Source organism: Cladophialophora bantiana (assembly GCF_000835475.1).
Source record: "Cladophialophora bantiana CBS 173.52 unplaced genomic scaffold supercont1.9, whole genome shotgun sequence".
NCBI lineage: Eukaryota > Fungi > Ascomycota > Eurotiomycetes > Chaetothyriales > Herpotrichiellaceae > Cladophialophora > Cladophialophora bantiana.
Genome location: NW_015971583.1, coordinates 777,074 through 800,210, shown reverse-complemented (window position 1 = coordinate 800,210; position 23,137 = coordinate 777,074). Strand labels below are relative to the sequence as shown.

General features: G+C 52.6%; 8 protein-coding genes across 8 annotated transcripts; 2 read left to right on the top strand and 6 right to left on the bottom strand.

Moving 5' to 3' along the window:
- Window positions 1-802: 802 nt before the first annotated feature.
- Window positions 803-1,766, top strand: Z519_06585 (F-actin-capping protein subunit beta; the record flags this gene model as incomplete). The annotated part of the gene is made up of 2 exons (XM_016764324.1): window positions 803-834; window positions 977-1,766. The coding sequence occupies 2 exons, from the start codon at window positions 803-805 to the stop codon at window positions 1,764-1,766; spliced, it is 822 nt and encodes a 273-aa protein (XP_016619406.1).
- Window positions 1,767-2,512: 746 nt separating this feature from the next.
- On the bottom strand, window positions 2,513-4,615 carry Z519_06584 (uncharacterized protein; the record flags this gene model as incomplete). The annotated part of the gene is made up of 1 exon (XM_016764323.1): window positions 2,513-4,615. One exon carries the CDS (start codon window positions 4,613-4,615, stop codon window positions 2,513-2,515), a length of 2,103 nt encoding a protein of 700 aa, XP_016619405.1.
- An 898-nt stretch (window positions 4,616-5,513) lies between these two features.
- On the bottom strand, window positions 5,514-6,164 carry Z519_06583 (uncharacterized protein; the record flags this gene model as incomplete). Its single annotated transcript, XM_016764322.1, has 2 exons — window positions 5,514-6,041; window positions 6,105-6,164. 2 exons carry the CDS (start codon window positions 6,162-6,164, stop codon window positions 5,514-5,516), a joined length of 588 nt encoding a protein of 195 aa, XP_016619404.1.
- A 460-nt stretch (window positions 6,165-6,624) lies between these two features.
- On the bottom strand, window positions 6,625-10,555 carry Z519_06582 (uncharacterized protein; the record flags this gene model as incomplete). Its single annotated transcript, XM_016764321.1, has 4 exons — window positions 6,625-7,564; window positions 7,623-8,085; window positions 8,133-8,990; window positions 9,037-10,555. 4 exons carry the CDS (start codon window positions 10,553-10,555, stop codon window positions 6,625-6,627), a joined length of 3,780 nt encoding a protein of 1,259 aa, XP_016619403.1.
- A 964-nt stretch (window positions 10,556-11,519) lies between these two features.
- On the top strand, window positions 11,520-13,736 carry Z519_06581 (uncharacterized protein; the record flags this gene model as incomplete). Its single annotated transcript, XM_016764320.1, has 6 exons — window positions 11,520-11,752; window positions 11,802-12,068; window positions 12,117-13,041; window positions 13,088-13,176; window positions 13,230-13,461; window positions 13,521-13,736. The coding sequence occupies 6 exons, from the start codon at window positions 11,520-11,522 to the stop codon at window positions 13,734-13,736; spliced, it is 1,962 nt and encodes a 653-aa protein (XP_016619402.1).
- Window positions 13,737-13,760: 24 nt separating this feature from the next.
- Window positions 13,761-16,774, bottom strand: Z519_06580 (uncharacterized protein; the record flags this gene model as incomplete). Its single annotated transcript, XM_016764319.1, has 4 exons — window positions 13,761-14,297; window positions 14,369-15,406; window positions 15,456-16,145; window positions 16,193-16,774. The coding sequence occupies 4 exons, from the start codon at window positions 16,772-16,774 to the stop codon at window positions 13,761-13,763; spliced, it is 2,847 nt and encodes a 948-aa protein (XP_016619401.1).
- Window positions 16,775-18,164: 1,390 nt separating this feature from the next.
- Z519_06579 (uncharacterized protein) lies at window positions 18,165-19,269 on the bottom strand (the record flags this gene model as incomplete). Its single annotated transcript, XM_016764318.1, has 2 exons — window positions 18,165-18,831; window positions 18,956-19,269. The coding sequence occupies 2 exons, from the start codon at window positions 19,267-19,269 to the stop codon at window positions 18,165-18,167; spliced, it is 981 nt and encodes a 326-aa protein (XP_016619400.1).
- A 670-nt stretch (window positions 19,270-19,939) lies between these two features.
- Window positions 19,940-23,131, bottom strand: Z519_06578 (uncharacterized protein; the record flags this gene model as incomplete). The annotated part of the gene is made up of 1 exon (XM_016764317.1): window positions 19,940-23,131. One exon carries the CDS (start codon window positions 23,129-23,131, stop codon window positions 19,940-19,942), a length of 3,192 nt encoding a protein of 1,063 aa, XP_016619399.1.
- Between the last annotated feature and the right edge of the window lie 6 nt (window positions 23,132-23,137).

Genomic DNA, 23,137 nt, shown 5'->3' with positions numbered 1-23,137 from the left:
GTAATGCCGATAACGAAAGCATTACGGGGGCCCTTTATATTCGTCGCGATGAAGTCAGAGCACCGATCCTCAGCCACTTCTGCCCCTCACCAACGGAGTTAAGCCGACCGTCGCCGTGCTCATATCCCCTCTGTCCCAATGTTTCCATGCCCTTTGGGATCCTTCTCAGAGACAGGATTGAACTTATCTCCATCAAAACCCCACAGATTCTCCGACTTGGGTATGTGAGCAGCGTCCAGCCTGACAACAGAGTTTGATAGTTGAAGGCAAGAGGCCATGTTGGAGCCGCTAGAAGCCTTAGTTCTCCTTCCCGGGGTTCCCTGGTGATTCCGTCTAGGCGCAGGGGTATTTGGTGAGATCTGCCACATTCGCTGGCATATTTCTTCTGCTTGGAACTGCTACATGTTTGCAGACCATTACCAAACTCTTGTCAGACAGCGCCGTTTATTTTCAAACCAGGGTCCCCGACCTTGCCCGACCTCCCCGGCTTGGCTTTTCGAAGGGAAATCTTTTTGTCTGACAAGTAGTTTTCGTCCCAAGTCTCCGCCTACAAACCCGCCATTGAACAACGACAATAATCCACCCCGCAATCCGTAGTCATTGGCAATAAACAGCCAAACTTAGCTTTACGACATCGATTTTTCCACCGCATGCTGACTTGACCCCTACACTTCTGAAAGGGTGGGGAACTCATACTACCAGACTTTGTGCCTAGTCTGTATTATCCAAAACCTGTTCGATTGAAACCCGCTCCGCTGCTTCAAAACAGACTCGGCTCCGATTTGCTTGCAGGCAAGCCCCAATGGCAAGCGAAGCCCAATTCGATGCCGCATTGTAAGCTTGTCCTCCCTCTACGGCTCTCTCGCTCTTTTCAAGCCAGGATATATGACGACCAGGATGAAAGAGCATGAACCTTTCCCAGCAATTAAAAGGAGCTATACTAACTCTTGCTTTTTTCCTTCCCTGTCCGTCGCAGAGACCTCCTCCGTCGCCTCTCCCCGCTTAAAGTGTCGGACAACCTCACCTCGATAACGACGCTCGTGCCCGACCTGACCGAAGACCTCCTCTCCTCCGTCGATCAGCCGCTGACGTCTGCACGGTGTAAAAAAACAGGCCGGGACTACTTGCTGTGCGACTACAACCGGGACGGCGACTCGTACCGGAGTCCATGGAGCAATGAATTCGAACCGCCCCTAGACGACGCGACTTACCCGAGCGACCGGGTGCGCAAGATGGAAGTCGAGGCGAACACGGCTTTTGACGTGTACAGGCAGATGTACTACGAAGGTGGCACGGGGTCGGTATACCTGTGGGACCTGGACGACGGGTTCGCTGGGGTAGTCCTGTTGAAGAAACCCGTCGCAAAGGAGGCTGGATGGGATAGCATCCACGTGTTTGAGGTCGATGAGCGCAGGGGCAGTGGGAGGACGAGTCACTACAAGCTGACCAGCACTGTCATCCTGCACCTGGGTCGGGAAAGCGAGGGATTGGGGTCGCTGAACCTGGCAGGGAGCATGACCAGACAAGTCGAGGCTGACCTGGTGGTGGAGAACGTCGGCGGCCAGGGCAAAGACGGCGGCCACGTGTGCAACGCCGGCAGATTAATCGAGGACATGGAAGGCAAGATGAGAAACATGCTCCAAGAGGTATATTTTGGCAAAGCCAAGGACGTCGTCGGCGATCTGCGAAGCGTGGCTCCTTTGACCGGCGTCAATCGCGACAGACAGGCCCAGAGGGATGTCATTTCCAGCATGGGCGGGAAGTGAGCGGACCTGGCCGACAATGGCTTTTGGCAACCTTCCCGACCAAAGGAGGAAGTGAGTGAGTGAGTGAGTGACCTCTTGTTATGGAAAAGAAAAGGAAACGAGATGTCAATGATGAAGAACGGTCTCCTCCACCTCTCAAACCTGAGTCTGCGTCTGCATCTGTTCCTGTTTCTCAAAAGGCGCTCGCTACTCTTTTTATTCCAGAATCTCGCAACACCAGGATCGTTGTTGAATCGAAGGGGCGTCCTGGTCGTCTGGGGCGTCTTGGGCATCATACTGTATGTGTTGATTCCACCCATAAGACAAGCGAGGAGAAGAATCGATTGCATACCAAGGTATGCTGGGAAAATTTACCTGCCTACCGAGGAACAAAGAGAGAGCGTTGTTCCGTTCCGTTCGTCCTCATTTACCTCGTACATGCTACCTCGTCGCGGTTCGTTAAAATCCTTGGTGTAAGATTGTTTCCCAGGCTATGAAATGCCACCCCAGGGTAATATGCCCCTAGTCTCGGTATAGAATTTTGTAGTTCCCCCCCAGCCACCAACTGTCCGCCATCCTTTAACTTTTTAAAAATTTTTTTTTTCGGACGCATTATGATACCTTTCCTTCAATCAATCACTTTCTTTCTCTCCTCATAGAGCCACGAAAGTGTGGTGCCAGGCCGAGTCTCGAGTCCAGTCCGAGGCGCACTCTGCCCCGACGGCGGCGGGAGGGAGAGACTCAATGTCACTGTCACTGTCACGGTGTCAACGGCTCCCTTCTTCCCAAGGACGACGGTAGTTTCGCTGACTCCAGCCGCTGCCAATCGTCGGGGATCCCCCGTGGGGTGGAGGGGGAGGGGGAGCTTGAGCCTTGTGGGGACCTAAGGCTACACGACCACTACTCGTACTCCGATGAAAGGCACAGGAGGGGCGTTTGGGACTGCTTTCGACGCGGGTGACCGCATCATCTAAGTTAACTCCCGAACTGGGCCTGTCGTCTCCCCCCATAGGCGCACTTCTGTCCAGACCTTGCGTAGAGGAGTGTGTCTGTCTTCCCAGCAAAGACTGACTAGTAGGTGGCGTGTCCAGAGACGGCCGGGCTGTTAAATCATCCGAGGACATGTCGCGACCTGCTGCGATGTCGGGGGTGTATGCATTTTCACACATTGTATGTTCAGAGTTCTGTTGCTTGTGCTCGCGCCCTTCCTGCTGCTGAGGGGAATAGTACAACCCGCCGCCGAGTTCGATGCGCTTGGGGCTGAAACTGAAACTTCCTATCGAGGAGTATTGCGTCGGCTCTGGTGTGGGAATATGGTCGCTCGCACCCGCGTAGCCTTGCTTGATGCTCAGAATAGGCATCGGAGGATCTGGGTCCGGATGCGTAGGAGCGAGACGATGGGGGAGACTATTTGGCAAGGTTTCGGAGACTTTCACAAGTAACAATGGGAAGTACCTCGATGCGCCACCCCGGAGCTGGGAAATTAGAGTAAGCAGCTTGCTCAGATACTCGAAGGCTGTCTCGTTGCTTGGATTTGAGATCTCCGAGGGTTCGAGAGGCACGCACGAGATGACGTCTGTGAGCGTACAAGCTATGTCGAACAGTTTCTCGATCAGCCCTACGCCATGGACCTCCATTGCGTCCAGAGATATGTCTGAGATATGCTCAATCAAGTCCCTAGCGACTTCTATCGGGTATTTGAATGTCATGGAGGACTCGTTGGACGAGGATGAAAGAACCCCATTTGGGATGGAGAGTTGCCAGATCATGATTCGCAACCAATGGAATGTGATCCAAACGTCTGCCATTTGGCTTTCTGTTGTCCTTAACCTTGGCGGCAACGCGTCTGTCAGCTGTCGCTGGAGTTGCAAAAGCCAAGTTGCGGAGCACTCGCTCTTCACTTTGTTCCAGAGAGCCATAAACTCATCGTCAATGCAGCGGAAGAGGCTAATCAGGTACAGGAAGCCAGATATCGCTTCTTGCTCCTCCGAGTCGTTGGGGGATGGAAGCCCGATGGTCGGATGGAGACTAAGTGGGCGGTGTCGTTCCAACGCATATGCTCTCTCGGTGACCAGGAGTAGCCAGTACATTCGTCGCTTATACATATTCTCAACAGGGTCGCCGACTTGATACGACGACTCTTCGTGCATGCCCATCAGCTGCGCCAGAGTGGCGGCTTCACGCAGATGAAACCAACATATATTCTGTTTTTCAAGGGTAAAGTAGCAGCTGAACAAGAAAAAAGACGTCTGGACCGCGCTCAGAGTGGGAAACTCGACGTAGTCGATGGACTTTCGCGCGCGAATGACGTCGTCGAGAAGCATGTTGGCATAGCCGTAGCGGGTTTCAGGAGGCTCGCCTTCGTAATGGCTCCCCGGAGCAACGGCCAAGTTCATGCCCGGTTGGACCATGACAAACGCACACAAGGATCCAGCGAGACAGTACGATTCTGCACAAGTGGCAATCTGGGAGGGGATCGTATCCATTAGGTGATGTCGATTGAGGATTGAAGTCGTCGTGGACATGTTGGAGAAGTAGAAGGCGACACAGTTTTCAATGGTCTGCTTGCTGAGGAGCGCAGCCTTGAAGTCGAGAGAAAGCTTCAGCTCATGACCTGTCAGCTGCGGGGAACTGGCGGCAGAGGGCAAAGCTCGAGGAAGATTCGCCTGGGTCTTCGTCTTCCTCTGGGCGGTGCGGATCTCGGACAGGATTTTGGATCGATTGCCCTTGGGGCCTTTCTTTTGCGGGACGGCGAGATAGGTGCATTCCAGATTGCTCTGGCCGCAGGTGCGGCATGGCTGGCCTCCCGAGCATCGCACTTTGCGTCGATGACAAGCATCACAGGCCTTCTTGATGGGAGGAGTGGTCATGTTACGAATCAGATGCTGATCAAGTCAGAGAGGTCGCGCTCCGGCTGTGTAGTTGTGCGCATCGAATGCTCAGCACTTTTAGGTGGGGAGTCTGTCCATCCCAGTGGATTGTGCGTGAGACGAGACCTCGTTCATGTCTGAGGGATTAAAATGACTGTGCATCTGAAAGCTTTCTCGAGGATGGAGATGAGGTCGAGCTCGTCGCCTGATGGTGGAGGTCCAGACTCCAGAGCCGTGTGAGGTATGGAGTAGATGGTGGTTATAAATAGTGAGATGAGAGATGGCGACCCCGCATATGCTCGCGCGTGCCATGCTTGTCTCCTGAGGTTAAACTTACTGCAACACCAAGCCGAGCACTTGTCCTAAGAAACGAAGGCCTATAGTTGATTTGCAGTCTTTGCATTTTCCGTGCCGGACCATAAGAGCTAGCTAGGTAGAGCAGTTATCTAGCCTTTATCAAACCGCTAGAGACCGCAAGCCAATGCAGATCCTCATCATTCGGCCGGGATGTTTTGAGTGGATATACTCCTCAACAAGCGTGGTGATATCGGACACATGTTGTAAAGAGAGGAGGGTTTTTTGATCGAGTCGAGTGAGCTATGTCGTCGTGTAGTCGAAAGCCCAAGAGGCTTCGAGGATTCCGTTTTCACATTGTTTCGGATTCATATTGTTGATTAAAGCATCATTCCTTCCTGTCGATGTTGCACACGGCCACTCTCGCTTGTTGGCTGGTAATGTTGCCGGGTACTTTCCACCGTGTTGTTCTCGCATTGAAGGCATCTCCTTGTCGATCGTATCTCGTCTCCAAAGGGCGGGCAAAAAGTCATCACCACCACCACCTGCTCCAGCTAAACCTAAGCCCCACTCTCCATTCAGTTCGTCAAACTTGAGCAAGCATTCAAGCCCCATCACCCCAGATGCCCACGACGCCCATTGCGAATCCAATACCAGCAAGCCAACTTCGGACCTTCTGTACTTTGCGCTCCCGGACCATCTCCATCTCGACCTTTTCGCCGTTTACTTGCTGCTCTTCACTGCTATCCGATTCCACTTCGATATAGCTGCCCTCATCACTCGCCGAGGGACTTGACACCCGCAAGGCCTTCACATGTCCGCTCTGCCCGTGACCAGTGGTTCGGGTACGAATACCCCAAGACGGAAAGCGCGAGAAGCCATTGAACCAGTACTCGACACCTTGGCCCCCAATAAAGCTCATAAGCGCAGTCCAGAGCAGGTATGGGTGCCGTCCTCGGGGGCTTGCGAGGGTGTATGCAGTGATGAGAGACAAAGATGAGATCGATGCCAGAGTGAGGATCTGCCGTGTTGATTGAGTCTGGATTGTGGCAAGGGTGCGTGCTGCCAGCGACGCGGAGGGCAGAAGGGCCAGCGAAGGAAGAGTGATGGATTGGAGAGTGTAGGAAGTTCCCTGTCACCAAGTTGTCAGTCGACGTTGGCGAACCAGACAAGGATTGAAGCTGGACCAACGCACCGTCAAGAGACCGAGAGAGATGGTCCCCACGAACTTGGTGATGCTTATCGGGCAGGGCATCGCTGCGGCTCTGCTGCTGTGGGATGGTTGTGTTCAAGACTGGAGAAAAGTCGAGAGGAGGAGCTACTTGAAGAGGTGGACAGTCTCCGGCCGGCGCGTCAATGGCGGGGTCAGACCACCTGGACGCTGTCTTTCAAGCTGAGGAGGGCGGGATACTCGGTAATTTGGACCAGGTTGGGAAGAGATTGAGGATGTTATGGAGGGCGGAAATGGAATGAAAGCGGAGAACGATCTGGAATTCTCGAAGCCTCGGCGGATTAATGAGGTTGTTGTAAAGCTCGAAGCTGCGGTGCCTGCGTCGGTCGGTAGCCCGCCAGGCGCCCGAGTCGCCTTACGTAATGCTCATATCAAGCTGGATCCTCAACCTCTTCCTGTCTTACGCCTTCCTTGCCATTTCTCTCTCCTCTTCCTGGGCCTTAGAACAATAAATTTATGTATTTCTACTTCGTGAGACCCACACTCACTGGATCCCCCTCTGCAACATGCCCGCCTTCAACTCCTTGTACGTCACAGGAAACCCGCTGATGGGGCATGGAACCGCCTGTCCCGCCTCGGCTGGAGGCTTCAGCTTCACGAGCAAGCTCTGCGGAACGGTGTCGCCCTCCATGTTGTCCAGACGACAAGGGATCACGAAGGGCTGGTTTGTCCGCTCGGCCAGCAGGAGGGCGTCCTTCCAGTCCCTACGCAGGTGGATGGGCGTCTCGTGCCGGTTAGCTGTCTGGTGGTAGAATCCATCGATACGGTAGATGAGGTTGCGGATCGCGACGCTAGGCGTCTGTAGCCTGCAGAGAATGTTGCCGCTAACTTCCTCCCGGCCTCTGCCGCGCACAGGGACTGAGTCGCACCGCTCGGGCTCGAAGAACAACAGCGACGCCGTGAGCTTGTACGCCACCGTCTCGACCTGATTCCAGAGGCCGGTGGGGTGTTTAGATTTCTCGGACGCCGCGTACTCGTTGCTGACCCTTTCGATGAGTTCGCCCATCTTGTCCCACTCGTCGAGCCCGACGGGCTCCTCCAAATCGACCGTCAACCGAAAGTGGCGATGAGGCGAAAAGTTCTTGCTCTGGCTCTGAGAAAACGCCTCCCAGACGACGTCTGTATTGACGACGTTCTTGTAGTATGCTGCCGCAACGTCTTCAACCCCTGCGAACTTCATCCACCCGGGAATCTTTGTGGCCTTGAGCTGTTTGCCCGTCCCCAGAGACACGAGAATGTCCAATGGCTTCTTGTAGCCTTTGTGCGCAGGCCAGATCCTGTCTTGCTCTTCAAGAGCACATTGAACCGGAAGATTCGAGTGCAACGCCCCGTCTCTGAAAGGGACTTTCCCTTGCCTTCTGTTCTCTGGATCATCGATCCGCCATTCACGAAAGTATCCTGGCGCGGCGGACGTCGCCATGGCCCTGGTGATTTCGCGTTAATTTAGGCACTCAACCCAGACAATGGGGCGGGGATACACACGCTTCCCACACTCGGGCTTCATTCTCAGGGTTGTCCTGTCGCTCAAATCCCTTGTTGTCCACCAAGTGGTCGCGGTCTGACAGGTCCTCGCGATCATATGACGCGCGACTGTAATTCGTGAAGAGGCAAGGCTCGCCATCACTGGTGCTCGTAACCGCAACCCGTGTTGTTCTCTGCTTACAAGTTGTCACCGATCCGCCGAAGATAGGCTGATCCTTGTCAAAGAAGTCAAGCAAGCTGGCCTTAAGATTCCCGCTTTTGTAGCGGCTTTTGATGAGTCGCAGAGCCATCATGATATTTGCAATTTTGGACTTGTTAACTAGGTTGAGAGGATCTACTTTCCACAGCTCGCCGAAGCGGTCTTTCTTGAAAACCATTTCGGCAAGTTTGAGGAACTTGGCGGACAGTCCAGATGAGCTGGTGTCTTTTGTCGAACTGGTGATAGCTAGTGAAATGATGCCCCCTAGGAGTGGTCAGTTCATTCATGGCTGGGGTCCTGTAAGTACACACCTGTGCTCGTGCCGACCACCAGATCAAAGAATTCCGAAATTGGGAGATTCAAACCTGTCCTCTGCTCAATCTTTTCGATTAGAGCTAGCTCAATGATGCCCCTGACGCCGCCGCCGTCAAGAGTGAGTACTCTGATACCTCCACATCGAGGGTTGAGTCTGGCAATTTGCGGGAGCGAGGGAAATCCCTCTGCTAAGCTGCCATCTGCAGCCGCTCGCTCGGGTTGCCACGTCTCTCCCTTCTGTTGTGCGTGCCATTGAACGGCTGTTGTGCCACATAGAATGCATTCGTCCAAAGCATAATGATAGCTCCTTTGTGGAAGCACCTTGCCGAAGTCCTTTATGCAATCCTCACAAAACCCGTGTCCACAGGGTAGAACATGGTCAGGTGCATATTGAAGACAAGCAAAGCAGGACATATTACTTTTCACAGTTGACCACACTCCATCCGGTTTGTCGAAGTCCTCTGATCTCAGAGTGCCGACGCGTGCGATGGGAGCATCTGGCAAGCTTCGTTCCCGGCCGAGGATCCTGCGTCGGTATGCTGAAGTTCTTTCGAGGGTAGGAGCCCCATGCTGAGCACTGACATTCCACAGCTCCGAGTAGAAGTCAATGAAAGCTTTCTTGATGTCGGCAACTACAACAGACATCTCCTTCCCAAAACTCGACCGGTCAATCGAGCCTTTCCAGATGAGGTTTTTCCCGCTCTCGTGGTGCTCATGGTTGTAAGCGTAGTTGACGCATCTGGTTCCATCGTCCATCCAGAGAGCGCACCTCAGGAACTGCTTTTGGTAGATCTGAAGTCCTTTGTAGCACAGCTCTCGCAGTTCATCGTCAAAGATCTCTTCCGGCTCGCGGCCTTCCCTGGTCAGCAGCTTGCAAGAGTTTTCGACGCATCGACTTACCGAGCGCAGACGACCTGAAGTTGTACGCTACCAAGCCAATAGCAACAATAACCTCGAATTTGGCGAATTTCTCCACCGTAGTTCCTAGATGGCGCAACAGATTTGCTATGTGACCGGGAATGGATATGGGTGTGGGATTGTCTTTCCTTGCAGCGACGTGGAAATCGAATGGTTCATCATATTCCGCAAAATGTCTAAACGCTCGATTGGTCAAGTTGATCGCCGACGCTACGTCGTGCCGGAAGTATGATTTGGATCTGGCTTTTTGAGCTGACTGGACTCCCTCAACAATCAATTTGCGGAGATGCGAGTACTGCTGGTATACGCGATCAGGGGGCTGTCTATTCTGCATGCTCGGGATGTAGCAAATCTTCGTTTGGCGGAAGAAGAGTCCGAAGTACTGGTCATTATCATGTATTTTGTCCTCTGTGCGGCTGCATTGGAAGTCGTGCTTGATCTTGTATGCGGAAAGTATACACGAGTCATCCCAAATCTCACCGAAATCGTTGAACATCTCATTTTTGAGGTCGACATCGTCATAGAAGGAGTCATGATGGTCTCTTGGCCCATTGCGAACAACAAGTAAGGTCCTTGGTGAGCTTCTCCGTACTGATGTCTTGACTGCAGAGACAGCCCACTCAAGCAGCCGCTGCATCTCTCGCTTCATCTTCTGTTCCTCGTTTATCACAAATACAATAACATCGCTAAAAGCATAGAGAAAGCGTGCATAGAATACGTCTGCACTGGTCTTTCCCAACTCCTTAAAGCCAGGGGTCTTGATGACGAGGTCCATCAGGAGAGGACCCTCCATGCCAACAATAGGTTGAGCTTCAGGAAGTCCGATTGCTTCCGTGTGCAGTCTGGATTGTGAAACCTGCGAGCTGATGGAAACAGCTCGAGTCCTGGAACCAACCTGAATGTTGCTAGAGGTACTCCTCTCGGCATCAGTCTTCATACTTCCGGCGGAGAATCCTTCGCAATCTGCATAGAGAATCGGCACATCCTCTTGATTGCCATGGTCGTCTTTGACATGTGCTAACACCTGGTCTCGATACAGATGGACCCCGACCGACGTTGGGCGCGTTGATTTCTTCCCGGACGTCGATCGCGTGACAGGACCATGGAGCTGGCAGCCAAACACCTGGCTCCAGTCCATAATCCCTGATGTCTGCATTTGATCGACGATGCCAACTGTGTTCATTGCACGCACAAGGGTTGACTTCCCGACTCCGGTGTCCCCGATAAAAGACACCAGGCTTGGATACTGTCCAAGGCTGTAGTGTGCACTCGGATTGCAGAGTTTCTTGAAACGGTCAGAAACTTGCAGGATAGGTTCTTCGCCTTGTGCAGTCTGGCTAGCCATAGTCACTCGAAACCACTCTGCTTTTTGATCGAACCGATGATGGTATATTTGAGTGCTGTCGTCAATGCTCGGGGGTATGATAACTTGAATGCAGCCGTCTGCCAAGGCATTCTGCTTTTGATGGGCCTCTCGCATCATTTCAGGCAAGCCCGACATGTGGCTATACCAGCATGAAGAATGTCCCTCGCGGTTGCAATCGGTTGCGTGTCCGCATTCGGCATTGTGGCAATGGTTGTTGCACAGGTACCATCGAGCCGCTTTAAAATCATTGCTGCAGACCGAACAGAACGTCAATTCTTCGATGTCCCTGTGTTCTCCACACCGTACACATCTGAGACCGGATAGAAATGCATGTTCATTAAGGGAAATAGAGGTTGGTGGTCGTAGGGAGTTTGTGCTTGGCCCCTCGGAGGTTATATCCATTGGTATCGAGGTATACAGATCCCAGAACAAGTACTGCGGATTCTGGAACAGTGGCGACGGGCCACAGGGAGTATAGAGTGGGAGGGATTTTGAAGGAGGAGGTTTCGAGTTGGTCTTTCCCAGAGTGGGCAAGATGGCCGCCTCCCTGGGCAGTCCCGATCAGCTCAAGCTGCCAAGGGTGACAAGGAGAGTGAGGGCGTACAAAGCTGCGGCTCCTTCAAAAGGCGGCCAAACAAAACACTCTCTGGCACTTTTGTGTTTGCTCAGCCCTTTCCATCGGTCTCAACGGAGGCAGCATCGACCGATAGTTGCGGACAAGGCCTAGATTTCGATCAGGCTGAGAATGTGGCGTTCCCCCTTAACCAATGAAAGCGAACACAGGGGTGATGACACGATTCAGGGCGCATTAGAACCAGACATGAGCACCAGGAACACGAGTTCCAGGCAACAAAGCTGTCGAAAGGAGGCAATCCCTTATTTGTTGAGACGCCATGTCCAAGACCGCAGTGCGTTCTGAGTCGGGAACCATTTCGATCCAGGTATCCAAGCCCGCCTCGAATCCGACCCTCTCAGACCAAATATTTCAACTCCCTCCCCCCATCAATGCCTCATCCACGTACTGGCACGTTGATAAACAGAGTCTTCGCCCAGCCAGCCACAAGAATTCTGTATTTCTTAACTCAATCGCGACGCAACAATGACAGCAATTGCCGAGGCATACAATTTGGGAGTTGTGCGACCCAACACTAGCGAGCGCGCGAGCCCACGGGCGTCATCAATGCGACATGGGCTAGCGGAAGGCGGTTCAGAGCCTCATATCGACGCTGTTGACCCACGGAGAGAGTCTCAAAACGCGGGGCGGTCCAGCAGAAGCGAGGATTTGATCATACCTGTTGGCCCGGTCAGTCAGAACGGCAACACGTCTCTTAGGTTTGTAAAGAAAAGATCTCGTTGGGGCTGGCGACTGACTACATACCAGGCGACATCTTGGAGAGCGGCATGTTAACATGATCACCTTCTCTTGTGTCATTGGCATAGGTCTCTTCCTGCAAAATGGCAGGATCATAAACCTTGCTGGGCCAGGAATGGCATGGTTGGCATATCCGTTGATGGGGTCGATCGTCTGGTCCGTGCAAGCTGCTCTTGGGGAGATGTCAGCTCTTTTCCCTGTGCCAGGGGCATTGTTCGAGATGCCTTGCAGATTTCTGGATCAATCAATTGGATATGCTGTCGGATGGATGGCATGGTTAGTCCCTTCGTCCTATCAGCAATGTTCCGTCACTAATAGCAACAGGTTTGCCTGGGTTGTTATCATCGCTGCAGAACTGCAAGGAGTGGCAGGACTCTTCCAATTCGGCTTTAACCCGGTAGAGCTTGCAAGACTGCATTATCCCGAAACCTCTTTAGAGTGGGGAACGACCAGCGTCGACCCTGCTGTCTGGATATCGATCTTCCTCTGTCTTATACTGGTTGTCAATCTCATCCGTGTGCGGTGGTTCGGCGAACTGGAGTACTGGGTTGGTGTTATGAAAATGCTCTTTATCGTTGGGTTGATATTGTTTAATATCGGTATCAATATTGAGACGGGAAGCCACTTTCGCTTTTACAACGACCCATGGGGATTCATCTCACGTGGATGGCTAACACAAAGCGGTGCTGTGCGGACTGATGCCTGGGCACACCTCGCCAGCGTTTGGACGGCGATGACATTGACCATCTTCTCTATGATCGGCTTTGAAGCTGTGACGGTCACAGCAGCAGAGAATCGAGAGCTGCGTACGTATGAAGGGGTCAAGATCTCGAGCAGGAAGATCGCGATTCGGATCATCTTGCTCTACTCCCTCACAACTTTCACAGTCGGCTTGAACGTGCCGTATGATGAGCCGCTTCTGGCGAACAAAGACATCTCTGTCCTGGACAATGGTACTCACTCAGCATTCGTCCTGGCTGCCATCCGAGCGGGAAAAAGGTTCTGGCCGAACTTCTTCAATGGATTCTTTATTCTGTCGGCAACTTCCTCTGGTGTCAACTCATTGTACTTGTCGTCCCGGATTCTGCATGCCCTTGCTCTATCCCAAGGTGCATGGCCAAGGTGCTTAAGAAAGCTGCAGGGTCGTTTGAAAGAGACAGGGTCCCAGGGGGTTCCACGCAATGCAGTGTTAGCGAGTTGGCTTTTCGGTTTTCTTGGATATTTGGCGGCAAGTGGTGCTCCATCACATGTTAGTTCGTAACACCCCAGATTCTTGCAAAGCTGACGTTAGAAAGGAACTAGGTCGGCTCGCACTAAACTCGACCGTCTCAATGCTCATCGTGTACGCAGTGATCTGCGTGACATTCCTGCGGTTCAAAACAATGTGAGTGCCAATGCTCCCCTTGATCACGAATTCAAGTTGACGTTTGTTCCCAGTATCAAACTCGCATCGACAGGCCAGTTCCAACAGACGGATTTTGTCGACCCCGAACAGGATCTCAAAGCGTATTCCAGGAAGAAAGATACGAGGACCTATCCGTATAGATCAAACTGGCAGCCGATGCGGACATGCTACGCCCTCTTTGGCAGCACCATGATGATCGTCTTCAATGGTTGGCGGTCGATCAATCCATTCAGTACTGCAGATTTTGTCGCCTCTTACATTAGCGTAAGTATACCAGGACCATGGCGTGAAACAGGAGAAGTCCAGATTCTGACGTGGCATAGATTGTCATTTTTATTGTACTTTGCATCCTCTATCGTTGGCACCTGCATCGTCAATTTCTACCTCGACTGCGCCCGACCCTGAACCTTAGATATCCTGTTGAAACGGATGTCAATGACCCTAAATATGGCCGAGATAAGCTTCGATTTGAACAGAATGATAGCTTGATAAGAAGACTTACAAAGACGGGCCAATGGATTTGGGTATGGCTGAAATGAGGCAACCTTGAGAACAGATCTCTGCTAGTTTGTTCGCGAAGTAGATATATCCGTAGGTCGTGGAAAGAAGTCGTCCAGAGGGATGGGTTGCGAGGTGCTCTGTTGAGGATTTAAGGCGTCATATCGAGTGAGATGGCCCAAGTTTTGCCAGATATGAAAGATGATAACTTCGCTTGCGCTAGATGCTGCAATTTCAATTTCTGGACGTCTGCCGCCCTGGTTAAAAGGACGGAGGTTGAGACATAGAGGGACGTGCTTCGCTTCCCATCCGCTCCGGCTGCTGAATCCGCGAACGAGATAAACATCAGCTTCCTCATTAACAATGACAAAAGAGGGAGTTTGTCCGGGCATTGCAATTCCGCGATGCGCACGATCAATAGATAACTTTGGCCCCGCAATCTCTTCAAGTACAGCTTGAGGGGCCTCTCCTCGCGTTGGGCTTGGGATAATGCTCTCGACTTTCGATCGGTGACTGTGGGCAGTAGCAGCACAGAGGATGAATGTGGTCTGGCCAGAGCTGTGAAAACACGGCAATGCGGTCAAGCCAGTGTCCGATGATTCCTGCCGTATGTCAGTGTGGCTGCGATACTGAGCGAAGCGGGTAGCCTGGAGAGGATGGGTCTGTCGCTTACCACTTTGATCTCCCTCGCAAATAGAAAGGTACGCGAGAGTGCTCCGGTTACGCGTTCTGGGATGTCAAAGAGCCACAACATAATAGTCCCCTCGTCATCAAGGTATTGCGTTCCTACAAGAACTTGATGGCGATCTGGGGAAAACGATATCGTCTGGCGGCGCACGCCGTAAGTTCTACAAAATGCTGACTGCGTCTTCTGAGTATCTCGAGGACCGGCGTCTTGACGATTCAATTGTGGTATAAGTGACTGGCTGCAATAGGAACCTGCCCAATCCTCGATTGTTGTTGAGATAATCCTCAGTTCGTCCGGTGTGGCGACAGCTAGCTTGGATCCATCATGAGAGAAAGCCATACTTTTGGGACACTTATCGAAGGGCATTAGTTTTTCTGCCGGCGCGCCAGCCGCGTCGAAGAGAGAGAGTTGGAAACACTTGTTGTGTTTCTGAATGATGGCAGCAAAGTGAGTGGCCCCGGCAGCTGCCAGTAGGATGTTTTCCAGGAATCGCTCTTGGCGGCAGCGAATGCCACTATTCAACGACCAGCAACGGATTCTATTCCTAGACCAGACGATCAAGTTTGCAGCATCTGGGCTTAGCGCGGACCGTAGATAGAGACTTTGTTGAGCCGAATCGGATTTGGTGTGCTTATGGACTGGGATTTTCGGCTTAGTTGAAGATCTCCAGGAGGAAGCTTTGAGGAATCCGCGAAGGCTCGAAGGCTGCCGAACTGAAGCTGTAGATGGACTTTGGGGGCCAAGGGATTGCGTGAATGTAGATGTCATGCTCACTTGGTCGCTTGAAGAAGCCTCCCTACTTCCAGCTGAGCTCTCCGACAGTTGCGCGTGCTCCGCCAAGGTATTTTCTCTTTCGGCCACAGGGTCACCTGTTTCGGCATGGAAGCTGACCAGTCTTTGCAGAGTGCCATAAATTTCACATATCGGAGTCACTCTTCTAGCTTTCCGGACGAGCGATGCCTTTGAATGAGGGAAGGGACACCAAAAATACACGTCGATAATCTCTTGCCCAATTTCGAGTGCCTGGTAAAGATTAGCGTAAGTTTTTTTGGGAGATGATCGGCTTGCTTACTTCTTGACCACTGGGATCAACACAGTCCACTAGCATTGTGTAGTCGATAGGATGTACATCGCTGCAGTCTAACACATATATGGTTTGTTGAGGTGTTATATCTGGACTATCAAGACTGTGGGGACCAGGCGTATTGGCCCGTGGTGGCAACCACGATCGGATCTGCTCGGACAAGCGACCATGGACATCCAGGAGAGCCCCTTGCGAGTCAAAAACTGCTAGATTGCGGAGTCGGAGATCCTCGACAATCTTTGCATAGAGAGGTGAAGAGGTGCCTGTGTTCGCTGACGACGCCGGCACACTGATAATTGGGCCTATCCAATTGAGAATGTGGTCGTTTTCGCCAAAGGGCGGCCCGGGTTCAATGTCGTCGACGAAATACAAGAAAGTCGACAAAGGCCGTTCCCCATTGGCCTTTTGCAGGTAGTTCCCAAGAGCTCTCCAGTTTTCAAGCAGTCTGTTGAACTCGTCCGTGAGGAGACTTGAATTCGAATACCCTCGACTACTTTCCGAAGGGTCGGGCAGAACGCCAGAGTTCGAGCCATTACTTACGTGCCGGAAGCACGCGGCGATCACCATCAATCTGAAATCCAACAAAACTAGTGCGCTTCGGTAGGCGTATTTACATCCCCGAGCGATGCATGCGATTGCTTGGGGTACACACTTCGACAGACGGAAGGTTTGAGCAAACTGAGATGTCAGTTCGTATTTGGCAGGGTCATAGGGTCAGAACTTACGTTTTCGCGGTCAGGTCTATCTAGGGAAATATGTTCGTCGCAAGAGCTGTCGGACTCGTCCAGGCTCAGGAGATCCTCAACAGCGCCCTCAAAAATAGCCGAACTCCAGTCCCTTACTGGGCCAGGAAGGTCCTCCAACGGCCACCGTCCGATACAAGTTCTTAGACGAGAGGACACCTCCACTCTGGCCAGCGTCTCCTCGGGAAGCCGCTCAATGGTAAGAGCGGCTGTACGAAATCCCGAAAAGAAAGCTTGCTGGGAAATATCCATGAAAGTTCGACGGAGTCTGTTGTCGACTTGTCGCAATGCTTCTGCGGCTCGGGAGAGACAATTGAGGCAATCAAGAAGGTCATCTGTCGAGAGAATGCGTCGGCTTGGGGGATTTAATCGAATGCGCGTGCGCTGAATGTCAAAGATCGTTTTCAATAGGACAATGTCCTTCACGTAGGCTTCATCGATGACTTGGGGATCTCGAAAGCTCTTTGGCCACAGGCGACCAAGGATTTCTCGAATGAGATACGCATGGTCCTTCTTCTTAACCAGCTCTGCCCACAAGTGAGCAACATCGTGTATATGCGGCATGGTTCATGAGGCTGTGCCCGTTCCAGGCCCCAAGATTGCTGCGTACTGGAGTTTCACTTTCGGCAACAAGGCTGCCTTATCGAAGAAACAAACTTTGTGATGATGAGAAGAGCTTGAGCAATTTATGAAGGGACGTTTCCGTGAGAATGAGCCGGTCGAGAGCTTGCGGTCGAGAGGCTAGGGTGATGGGCTGATGACTGCTGCTCACTGTGCGGACTCATAGTCGTTTGCCTTGCGTCTTCTGCCCTGTTGCCCTGGGCGGAAAGGGTTCGTGTCTGTAGCGCCGGAGGATGTGATGAGCGGGAGAGCCACGCCACGTGAGCAAGCCACAAATCCCTGAGCGAGCCAGCTGGCAGCTGTTGCACAGCCCAAACGGTTGGGATGTGAACTTATGTTCTGCTGCGAGGGAAATTCTGTGAGACGTGAAATTGGCGAGGGGCGCCGACGCCACCAACACCGTAAGCCATTGTTCCTTTCTTCGCAGGCAGACATAGGGCATCTCAACGAAGCAGCCATCAGCAGCCACCAGCAGCACCAACAGCGCTCAGGGCAATCCCAGCCTAACATGCGAGAGACCTCAATCCCCTGAAGCCCTGCACCATGCAGGACGCAGTCTCAATGTCCGGTCCAGAGCGTTCTTGACCGGTCCAGGGACGGTCATTGTATCAAACAGCAAAGAGCAACGGCTTTTGCAAGAGTAGCTTGAAGAATGCGGTTTCATCATGGCGGTCTTATACAAGAACTCCTTCGGGCGCATTCTCTCCCCCTTGCGGTCCATCCGTGCAGGGGCACCGCAGCAGCAGCGACGGTGACAACTTTGAAGGATCTCTGAAAGAGATGGTTGCCAGGTGGGAGGAGAATACCGACGGAGCTCTGCGAGGGAACAATTAACTTGTGGGTCACTATGTTTGTCATCAGCTAGCGATGCTACCTATGTAACCACAGCTGCTGCCCGTCGAATAAACCTCATCCCTCAATCACGACATTTAAGGAGAAGTTATACAAGGATCATGTGGAAGAACAGGAAGGATATCTGTTCCTCGATCCGGCATGTTCGATGCTAGCTATGTCAGTCTTGACCTTGGAAGGGCAGTTCGCTATCACTATACTCGACCTGAATACGTTGCTGTGACCGCCGAGGCACCCTGCGGTATCTCTTCCTGAGCCACATACAATTCCAGATAGGTTCATCCCAACAGAAAGGCCTTCAAAGAGAACATAACGGTGAACCAGCCCAGGATCTTTCCTCTCATCCGTTGATTCCAAAGTCACCAAAAAGGCCAAAGACCAATGCTAGTGCTCTTGACCTCCTCTTGTGTTTCCAGCCTCCGACACTCCCGAGTTTCATATTATACAACACCACAAGCTTTTCCCGTCTCCGGGCTATTGCTCACAGCTTCGCGCCCTCCTTCTTTTTCTTCATGCCACCCACGCCCGTGACCTCCGCTCCACTTAAGATGAAGTCGGGATACGCAAAGTCTCCTCCTGGTGAGCCGGCAGAGGTATGCCACGCGCCACCGTCGACGACTAATCTGTCTCCCGTGACATAATTCCCGGCGTCACTAAACAAATATACTGTTGCATCTGCAATCTCTTTTATCGTTCCCCATCGTCCCAAGGGGATTCTCCGCCCCGCCTTTTGTCCCATAGGGTCACCGCCCTTTCTTGCTGCTTGCGAGAGACGGTCCATCCCCTCCGTGCCAGCGATAGGACCCGGGGCGATAATGTTACTGGTGATGCCGAGCGGCCCGTATTCGATCGCCACGTTTGCGGAGAGAGCGTCGACGCCAGCCTTGGCGACAGCAACGTGCGTTTGCATGGGAAGACCGGTGTAATGGATCGTCGCGGACACGTAGATGATTCGGCCGCCCGGTCCCGCAGAATCTGGTTTCGGTAAAGAGGACGAGGAGTTGTGCTTTTTGGCAGAGGCGACCAGGTGGGGCAGGCAGAGCTTGGTGATATTATAGGAGCCCAGAATGTCAATGTCCATGACGGATTTGAAGGCGTTGGTGGAGAGTTGGGATAGAGGCGCCAGGAAGTTGCCTGCTGCGCCAGCACTGTTTTTGCGCCCAATTGTCAGCACGTCCATATCCGCTCGAAACAGTCTCCGCAAAGCATACGAAAGCAGCTATATGAAAAGAGAGAAGGGGTGGGTGGAGTTGTATGACAGTCGTTCCTTACATCAGAAAGTCAATGCCCCCAAACACCCTCACACATTCGTCCACCGCCTTCCCTAGGCTCTGAACGTCCCTCACATCGACCCCGCCGATTCCCAAGACCTTGCTCCCCGCGCGTGCCGTCTCTATATCTTTGGCAACTGAGAGTGTCTTTTCAACGTTGCGGCCGACAATGCATGCATTCGCGCCCAGGTGCACGAGAGCACGCACCTGCGCGGAACAGATCGATCCGTTCCCGCCGGTGCAGAAGACGACTTTGCCGCGGAAAAGGTCGGGCTGCCAGACGGAAGAGAGGTATTCGTGCTTCTGGAGTGGCATCTTGTTTGCGTACTTGTAGGGAGAGACAGAGGGAGGGAGGCAGGTATTACTCCGCGCGTTGGGCAACACGGAGTGTTGGGGGGGCCGAAGGGCGGAATCGCAATTGGTAGGGGGTCTGACGCGACGAGTTGAGCGGTAGAAGGCGAACACTCTGTCAAAGGAAGTCAATAGTGAAGAGGAGGAATGCGACGTATTATACGAGGACGTGCTGTGTATTCTATATAGAACCGAGCACCCGCAACGGCCGAAACGAGTGGATTACTGAAACGGCCGTAAAAGGGCTTGGTAGCAGTTGGACAATAAAGCTGTAGTCCTCGACAGGGGCGGAACCGACGAGACTCCGCGCGGGGAACGTGAATACCGAGGCTGACAAGGCTGAGTCGTGGATTACTAGCAGCATTTTTCCGCCCACGCTGTTGACAGAGCCTTGATTGGAGGTCAGTCAACCCTTAATGAATATTGGCTCCAGTGCTCCTAGATTTGCTCCTCTTTGATTTAAACTTGCTCACTCTCCTGGCTCCCAGTAATTGAGATTTACCCGAGTCACCACATCTCGCAGTTCCTCATTCAGCCCTAACCATCTCTTATTCGAATCTGCCGCCTGACTGCCATTCCTCAGTCCATGCCGGCCACAGTCCACAACGCTGGGATCTGGTCTTCCAGCAAGTCCCTAACTGTTCTGCCAATTGTCCAGAGCCGCAGCATCGGCAACAACCCATTGTGGCTGAGGTATTGGAGTCTGGGGTGGTCCCATACTCAGACCTGTGCCTCCTGCTGCGCCGCCCGAAGCACTCACTCCAGAATTGACATTGTTCGTGTCACCGTTAGCCATAGGATAGGCTCCATTGACACCCCCGGCTTCTTCGCCAAAGACAACATCCTCAGAGCCATCAGCCATGCGCAGCCCTGCAAGGCCCCATCCAATAGCATCCAATTCGCGTTGAAAGAAATCACGTTCGTCATCGTCAATATCATCAAGCCGAACTTCATTCTCATCAACATCATCCTCCGCCTTTGTATCCGACCCTTTTCTCCCTTTCCTTGTAACATCAGGATACCTCCTCTTCTGCCACCAGAAAGTAAGCCCTCTGAGCGCCCACTCGAGCGGCACCGCCTCATCGACCTCCCCCTCAACGTTGGCGTCGTGCATCCCAGCCAACCACTCGTCCCTCAGTTCTGGCCTGCAATGCAGGTAGATTGCCGTGATTACACGCATATTGCTTTGCCGCCATTTCCGACCACAATAGGGGACTTGTAGTTTGAATAGCTTGAGTACATATAAGCGGAGGGTCGGATCTGGAACGCGTAGAACCCGGCGCAAGATTTGTGAGGACTTGAATTGAACGAGAAATAAAATGCGGTGAGATTTTCCCCGTGTCAATTTTTGTAGAACGCGAAGAAGGTGGATTGAGGTTTGGAATTGCCGAAATGAATAAGTGGTGATCGGACTCGTCGGGACAGGGCCAAGCGGGTTGCCAAGCTCGTCGACTGAGGGTCGGGTGAGGGCATCTGAATTTGGTTGGGTCAGTTGTTGTGGATTGTTTTGGTCGATAGTGGGTTGGGCCTCGGAGCGAGCTGTCGGCGACCTCCTATGCCTTGAGATAGGTGGCGGAATGGCTTCATCCCCCTCGGAAGCTTCCGATCTCTCGTCCGGGCTGGTAGGAGACAACGGGGGGTGGTCCGAATGAACATGACAATAATGCCAGACGCTCAGATCATCTCGGTCATACCTGAAAGCCACGAGGTCCTCCAGGTTCTGATGCGCAAAGTATTTTAGCGTGAGCTGCACGTAATTAGAGTCCAGGAGCAGCTGGGTCACGTATTCGAACTTCAAAACGTGAGACACCTTGAACCACTTCAGCAGAAGAAACAGAGCTCCAGACACTGCTTGTTGACTGATCTCCCGAGAGCGGACATTATCCAGATCTTCCAGTGTCATTTCGTCAGGACGGGGGGCCGGCGGTGGCATGGGCAGCGTCTGATTCTGAGCCATGTTGGAACTCGACTTGGTGCGATTCAGTCCACCGGTTTGCGTTGTTTCCTGAGCACCACCATTGCGAACAGCAATGTCCTGGACATTGGTAAGCATCACTTTCATCATCACAATAACCAACGACTGCAGGTCTGGCAGCGCGTGGTGGAAGAAACCGTCCACAGCCAACATACGGGAGCGCAGATCCGGATCCTCAAGGGTCTCGAGTTCTTTCTCTTCCTCGCTTCTTTCGTCTTTCTCTTCTTTTACCTCATCCTTAGTGTCTCCTTTCCACCCTCTTTCGTACTTCATAAACAAATCTCGCTCCCTCCAAAGTTGGCGCATTGCTCGCGTCATCCTCATACGACTAGCGAACAGCTCTCCGGCTTCGATAATGGAAAGAGGTACATCGCTGCCTTCCCACTTCTTGCCCACCATCGTATCCTGAACTCTCGTCGAGCCTTTGCCACCAATATTGTCGCTAGTGCTGTCCAGGGGCGGGTAGAGGAACGGGAAGTTCTGATTGGTCTGATAGTTCTGTTTCTTACCAGCTTTTCCACCAGGCCCAATAGGTGACGGGGGTGGTGAAGGGGCCGGCGTGGCGATGTGAACGGGTTGGTGGAGTATGGATCCTCGAGTTGCTGCGCCGCTGATGCTTGCTCCTAGAGATCCGGGGATGTCACTCCTAGACTGATTCGACAACGGAGGAAGCATGGTCTTTTGCTCGATTTCCAGGGGTATTATTGGTGGCGGCGGGTTATATGCAGGATACTTTGAGGTGATTTCTTGTCTAAAGAGGTGGTAATCCAAAGGAGACGCCGTAAGAACCGGGTGGGCGGCTTCTGCAGAGAATGGATCCACACGCGGTTGCAATATGCGTTTGACCTCTTCCAGATGATTGGAGACATCCCCAAACACCAGTAGGATCGACTTCCAGAACAGTTGTAATGCGTGCATAAGGGGTATGTTGTACAGTTCATCCCATCGTAAACGTGAAATCATGCCGACAAGAAAGACCAAGAAGTTTGGTTGTAAGGAAGAGATCGAACGTCGTAGGGCCTGTCCAGCGGCTGTCTCCATCCGAACCCGGGAAGACTCGATCAAAATATAGAAGCAAGAAAGGCATAGACTAAGCTCTCGATACTCGTTTTCGCCAAAAGCTCCCTCGGTTGTCTCCTCGCCATCGACAGCTTGTGGGGGATGTGACAGGTCGGGAGCCTTCGATGCTTGAATCAAGCAACTGTAAAGGTGGGGAATAACTGAGTTCTGCTCCATAATATCCGCTCCATTGTGCATCCACTGGACCTGGAGGATATTGCATCGATCATCTTCCGGAGGCGACAGCCCTTCATCGGTGGTGACCTCCTTCATCTCTAGTCCAGAGGTGGTGCTCCAAGTACCCATCAAGATGTAGTAAATGCAGCATAGGGCTTCGACTCGCAGATTATAGTCTTCGTCGTCCAAATCATGGACCAGTCCCGAAACAAATCTCAGTCGCTGCTCTTGGCTGACAGCGGTCCATTTTGAGTCATCGGAAATGGATTCTGACCGGCAGAAGAACTTCCATCTCTGTTCGAAAGCTTCTAAAGAGGCTAGCAGATACTGCCGATCCTGTTCAAGTTCGGTGTAATGAAACCACTGGTCAATCTCGCGCTCAAAGTCCTCGGCGTCCTCATACTGAAAGGCGTAGGGGGCCTGCTCAGCTTTGGGAAACTGTCCTACTAACTGCCTCAGCTGCGGGAGACTTAGAGAATCTGTAGGATCTGGCTGTGCCGGCGGAGCTGGTGGTGGCTGTGATGGAGGCGGAGGGGGAGCCGTCGTCGAACCCTCGCGTCGTAGAAGTGGGCGTTTCGGTTTCGTGTCTACCTCATCGACACTGATGTTGTCCATGGTAGT